The 6,000-nt window shown below is 43.7% G+C and overlaps 1 protein-coding gene across 1 annotated transcript in view; it reads left to right on the plus strand.

The window, feature by feature from the left end:
- The window catches only part of LOC144888768 (sodium/glucose cotransporter 1-like), an 83,401-nt gene extending 77,995 nt beyond the window's left edge, over positions 1 to 5,406 (plus strand). The window contains exons 7-8 of the mRNA XM_078767961.1: positions 3,271 to 3,351; positions 5,165 to 5,406. Of these exons, the coding sequence (XP_078624087.1) occupies positions 3,271 to 3,351; positions 5,165 to 5,406 (323 nt within the window). The remainder of the gene's footprint in view (positions 1 to 3,270; positions 3,352 to 5,164) is intronic.
- The last annotated feature ends 594 nt before the right edge of the window (positions 5,407 to 6,000 follow it).

Consider the following 6,000-nt stretch of genomic DNA (forward strand, 5'->3'; position numbering starts at 1 on the left):
ATGTTTATATTGGTTTTGGGTCGTCCTTTCCGCACATCTCGTGGGATTGTAAGTTGGAGAGACGGCCGTGATGGCGGGGAGGGGTTTGGAATTCTCTCAAGCAGGGATTCAACCCGGGTCCATATAAAAGGTCTTTGTCCGAGGTCACCGAGTTCGATCGGATCAGCGATCGGTGCCGCCGTTTGTGCGGCACCCGGGAAAACAACATTGTCACAATGAAAACATCGTCACAATGAACGTTATGCGAACGCGAATGTTATGCGGGAGTCCAAACCTGAGAATGCTGGAGACCAAAGCTGAAATTGGAAAAACTAAATAGCCTATTTTACTCCTGGAGATCCCAGGATTACCCACCCAAAATATCGTTGCGATCGGTTCAGCAGTTTTTACGGTACCTTCGAATGGACAGACAGACAGACGGACGGACATTTGGTGAATTATAGTAAGATGGGAGCGTACGCTGGATCAGCACGTCGCTGATCCAGATATATATATATATATATATAGTCAACACCAGGCTCTATATATACATATATATAGAGCCTGGTGTTGACTTAGCGGTTAGGGTGCTGGCTTGGGATCCTAGGATCCTGAGTTTGAATCCCGGTCGATTGCTGAATTAACGCCAGGGGGGTTGACTCAGCCTGTCGTCCTTCTGAGGTCGGCAAATTGGGTACCAGCTTGCTGGGATGAATGATCCCGGTGTGTACCCCGGTTTAGAATAGGTACACCGTATCCCTGCGCATCGTAAGAGGTGACCAAGGGTTGGCATCAGGAAGGGCATCCGGCCATAAAAACATTGCCTCAAACAGGGAACCATGATTGCCATGGGGCCCGCAAGGCTAACCCCTGCTCTCGCGGGGAAAAATGGACTATATAATTAAACAATACGAAAAACTTTGTACGTAATAAATTGTATTTGTAGACTGACTGGAGTATATAATATTTATTAATAACGTTTAGTTTTAATCAATTATTAATTTGTAAAGCAAAGTGTATTCGATGCTTTCAAATTTAAAAATGAACAACAGAAGTAAGTCAGTCAAGATGGGTTCTCCTTCCATACTCTCCTCCCCTTCTCAAGTCAAGTCAATCAAGTGAGTCCTCTCAAGTCAAGGTAGAAGTGTCACTTCACGGGTTCGGCGTTATCAGTTTCGCCATTTACAACATACGGTGGAAACATTTACTGGTTTGTACGACGCGGATCTTTCTCCATGTGGGGAAAACATTCGCAGATTCGACAGTACAATTGAGATTTTTGGTTTCCACCCGTGAAATGCCGGAATTTTTGGCGTCTTTTCCATAAACATCACACCACATTCGCTTCAGACTTTTTGCCATTTTTCTGTCATAACCCATTTCCTTCATCATGACGCATAAGAGCCAATCCCCCGCCCCAGCGGACAACATCACCATCGTCATTGTTATCAGCTTCATCATTAAAAAGTGCATTGATTTTACACACTACTAAAACCACCTTTAGAGGCCATTTTTCCCCGCAAGCGGGGGTTGGCCTTTTTCGGGAACTGTGGTTGTTGTTGTTTTTCGGTCCCCTTTTTGAAGCAATGTTTTACGGCCGGATGCCCTTCCTGACGCCAGCCCTTTTTGCTGCCTTTAACGACAAGCAGGGAATTACCAGTGAACTGGTACTCAATTTGCCGACCTCGGAAGGATGAACAGGCTGAGTCAACCCCCCTGGCGTTAATTCAGCGATTGGACCGGGATTCGAACCCAGGATCCTAGGTATCCCAAGCCGGCACCCTAGCCGCCAGCCCAACACCAGGGACTAGCCCGGGATTATGGACAATTTTACACACTACTACTCGCACATATTTGGGGACACCCCCACCGAATTTTGTCTGCAGCTTTTGTGGTCCCTGCACGTGTCCTAAAGTGGGTGAGAGTTTCCATAAAATTCCTGAAAACATTTTTTTTTTTCGATCATGGCGTCCCACCCGTTCACAGCACGGGTACCTCTCCATAATACAAATGTTTTTTGTTTTTTTTTGTTTTTTTTTGTATACTGAATCGAGGCTCGTGAAAGAGCTAACATTTACTTCACAAACAAATCAACCAGACAAACAAAATATATAAAAAGAGGGAGCGGAAAACAAGATGGGGAGAGAAGGGGAAGCACACAACCACAACATTTGAGAGCAGGGAGAAGTGTGGAAGGGAGAGGGCTTGGGGGGAGGAGGCGTGGGAAGGGGGGGGGGGGGGAGAAGTAGAAAACACAAGGACACCAAGGACTTCCAGGACAGAAGTTGGTATTTCAAAAAAGTGGAATTGGGGTGAAATTAGCGGGGGTAGAAAAGATCAAGGTTTTGGATGGGGGAAGATAAGAGATGGTGGTGAACAGCTGTTTTAAAGACCTGGAGGGTGGAGTGGGATTGAAGAGAGTGAGGGAGTTTGTTCCAGAGGCGGGAGAAAAGAGGAATGAAGGAGTGAAGGTGAGCAGAAAGTCTTGATTTTGGCAGTTTGATCATAAGAGGGTTGCAGGCAGATCTTGTGCGACCTGTAGGAATATTTGCGGGACAGAGCCCAGAGAGAGCTGGGGGGGGGGGGGGGCAAGGCCAGAGAGGAGTCGGTAGAAGACGGAAAGACCACCAACCTGCCTGCGGTGAGTGAGTGAGAGGCCCTTGGAGTTAGCTTCATCGCGGGAGATTAATACATGTGAAGGTGAATTTAGAATGCTCTTTTCGATAACCAGTATAGACCCCCTGTTCGTCCATAAACCAGGGGTCATTTATTTGCTGGAAATGACCAAGTGTGTGGTTATTATTTTTGGATGGATATATTATCAGGCATTCCAAAAACCCATGACCAAGAAGTTTCAGGCAATTAAAAAAATTAATTGTCTTGGGAGTTCAGGGTGGGGGGATGATGTAGATTCGATGTAAATGTGTATCATATAGCACCACTCTCAGTGGGAAGGGGTATTACAGTTCGTACTAAAATATGCCAATTCTGGGGGAATGAACCTGCCCTTAAGGACGGGTTCTTCGCAAGTGCTTTTTAAATCTTCTTAAGTTAGGGCATTCTTCTTAAAATTTTAACCCAAAATTAGTGCTTCTTAAATCTCCCAGTAGTCAGGCTCAAATGAGTGAGTGGTCAGTCTTATTTTATGCCTGCACTACCTTAGAACCCCCCAGCTTTGGACATTTTGTTCTTTAAGGATTCTACCTCCTAAAAAATCTGATTGAAAACTTTCCTTTTCTGCACAGCCTTTTCTAAGTTATACTCTGTTTTATTTATTTTTCTTTTTTCCAGGTGGATTGACAGCAGTGATTTACACAGATACACTACAAACTATCATTATGGTCATTGGAGGTTTCATTCTCACAGGCTACGGTAAGTATGCTACATCGTAACCTTAGTTATGGTAAATCGTACCTATTTCTCAAAGAAAGTAAGTGGATGGATAGGATATGCATATACATCACCATATTGTCAACCACCATAAGGATGTAAAATTAACCATAACAGCTAAATTAGGTGTAAAGAAAACAAATGGATTGTTGCAATGAGCCCGGACTCGGAATCTAACCGGTTTTCGTCCTGTGCCGGTGACTCTTTTCGATCTGGTCTTTGATGACCAGATAACAAGTTGATTCAAACAGGTGTGTGTGTGTGTGTGTGTGTGTGTGTGTGTGTGTGTGTGTGTTTAAAAACCAAGCACAGCAAACAAACAGTAAAAGCAATGAAAATTCCCTTTTTAGCCCAATCAAAATGTGCCCAACAAATAAACCAAGCGACACACGGTATTGCCGTATCGATATAATTTAGGGCCCACAGACATTCGATAGTCCTGTCAAGGGTAACAACTAACAGGTCATGAAAGAAGATGCACTCCATCTATTAGGGAAAGGTGCCTGATGGGCTCTTCCGGCTCGTCCAAAGAACAGGTCCAGCAATCGCTCGGTTGCACCATCGGGTTTGGTCAGGTTGTGGCATTGGCACTGCTATATTGATTGCTCTTTTGTGAATTCCACTGACCACCGAGTGAGACACACTAACTCCTTTCCCTGGAGTAGCGCAGGAATCGCAAGCACCTGAGAAAAATGACCCACGGCCAGGAACAGAATCATCAGAACAAGAGAGTCGACCAGCCCCAGAACTCATAGGCACCAACCACCAGGAACACAGGAACTGACCCTGCACACCGCCTTTAATCCCCTCTAGGGCCTTCTACAGGCCATCTTGACCAAGATCGGTGCATATATAAATCAAGGGACTAGAGGTGTAGCATACTTCAGATCACTCCTACATGCCACACTTGTCCTGATTGGTGCTTTCCAGGCTCCTACTACAGGCTGTGGTGGGACACTTGGACAGTATGGTTATCTATCTATTACAAACGCATGCAATGCAGTCCTATCACATGGATGGTATAGTACGCTTAACTAAAATACTAAAGAAACAAGAAAGAGCAATCAGAGATTGCAGACCCTCGCCAGGATTGCAGACCCTCGTCTCGCCTCGAGCTTTTGGTGGTTTTTAAGGTTTTGTGTTAAAATAAATATGGCGGCCGAACCACGTGACCGATGACGTCATCATTATTTTTTTCTCCACAAATTTATCCCTAGGTGACACTCAAGAAATTTCATCTGATCGGATGAAGTTTTGTACTTGTCGAATTATGACGTCATAATGGAGGAACCTATGACATAATCATTAACATATGTAATTATAGTATAATTTTTGATTTTTGGCTCCGCCCCCTTAGGTGGCGTCAAAAGGTCAAATTCCGGAAAATGCAATTCCGGGCACATTTTACAACTTTTTAAAATGAAACTTTGTATATGCATCAACATTGGGGGTTGCATGAAATATGTCGCGTTTTTTTGTATTTGACCCTGGGATCATGCCCCCGAAGAAGTGTCGACTTAAGGTCACAGGTGTCAAAATGGGGAAAAACTCAAAATTTGGTATTGGTTTATTCCTGGTGGAAGGTTTTGCCATCTTTTAACTTTGCTTTAGATGGGAAGTGTGGGCATTTGCGATGGCGTGCCATCAACTTCGCTCTAGTTGAATATTTCCATCCATATTCTATTCTATTACAAAAAAAATGCATTTTAGCTTTTAGTTTCACTTGAGGTTCAAAAGTTTGTCTTTTTTTTCTAACAGACAACGCAATATGTTGTGTCTATCCCTTATTCTGCAGCTTTCTATAATGTCGGAGGTTATGAAGGATTGCACAACAAGTACATGAACGCCACCCCTCAGGTGTCTCCAAATTCGACCATTAACAAGGAATGCTACATGCCTCGACAAGACTCCTTCAATCTCCTCAGAGACCCCATTACTGGCGATCTTCCTTGGCCTGGTATGGTCTTTGGCTTGACTATCCTCGCCCTATGGTATTGGTGCACCGATCAGGTAATTAAGGAAATGGACAGACTTTGATCAAAGTCGAGGGGATATTGAGGAATTGCTTTTTCAAGAATGTGCTGCAACATGGCCATTTGTCGTGACACAATGATAAAGTTTTTTTTTTTTTTTACCGTAAAAGTGTCTCCCATCGTCTGTGAATCGTGTCCACATGAACTTTTTTAATTTCAGAAGTGCTAATGTTTGGGAGCAATCAGATATAATGTCTAATGGTTAGGGTGGTGGGCTTGGGATCCTAACACGAGCTTTTAGTGGTTTTGAAAGTGGTTTCCAAATGAAAGTGTGATCCAAATGAAAGTGGATCCATGAAAGATCCAAATGAAAGTGGTTTCGCACTTGTGTTGGTGCAGGAAACCACTTTTGCACTTGTATTAGTGTGGAAAAACCACTTTTTGCACTTGTGTTAGTGTTGAAAAACCACTTTTCGCACTTGTGTTAGTGTTGAAAAACCACTTTTCGCACTTGTGTTGGTGCAGGAAACCACTTTTGCACTTGTATTAGTGTGGAAAAACCACTTTTCGCACTTGTGATAGTGTTGAAAAACCACTTTTCGCACTTGTGTTAGTGTTGAAAAACCACTTTTCGCACTTGTGTTTGTGCAGGAAACCA

This window comes from Myxine glutinosa, chromosome 14 (assembly GCF_964187855.1).
Source record: "Myxine glutinosa chromosome 14, kmMyxGlut1.1, whole genome shotgun sequence".
NCBI lineage: Eukaryota > Metazoa > Chordata > Myxini > Myxiniformes > Myxinidae > Myxine > Myxine glutinosa.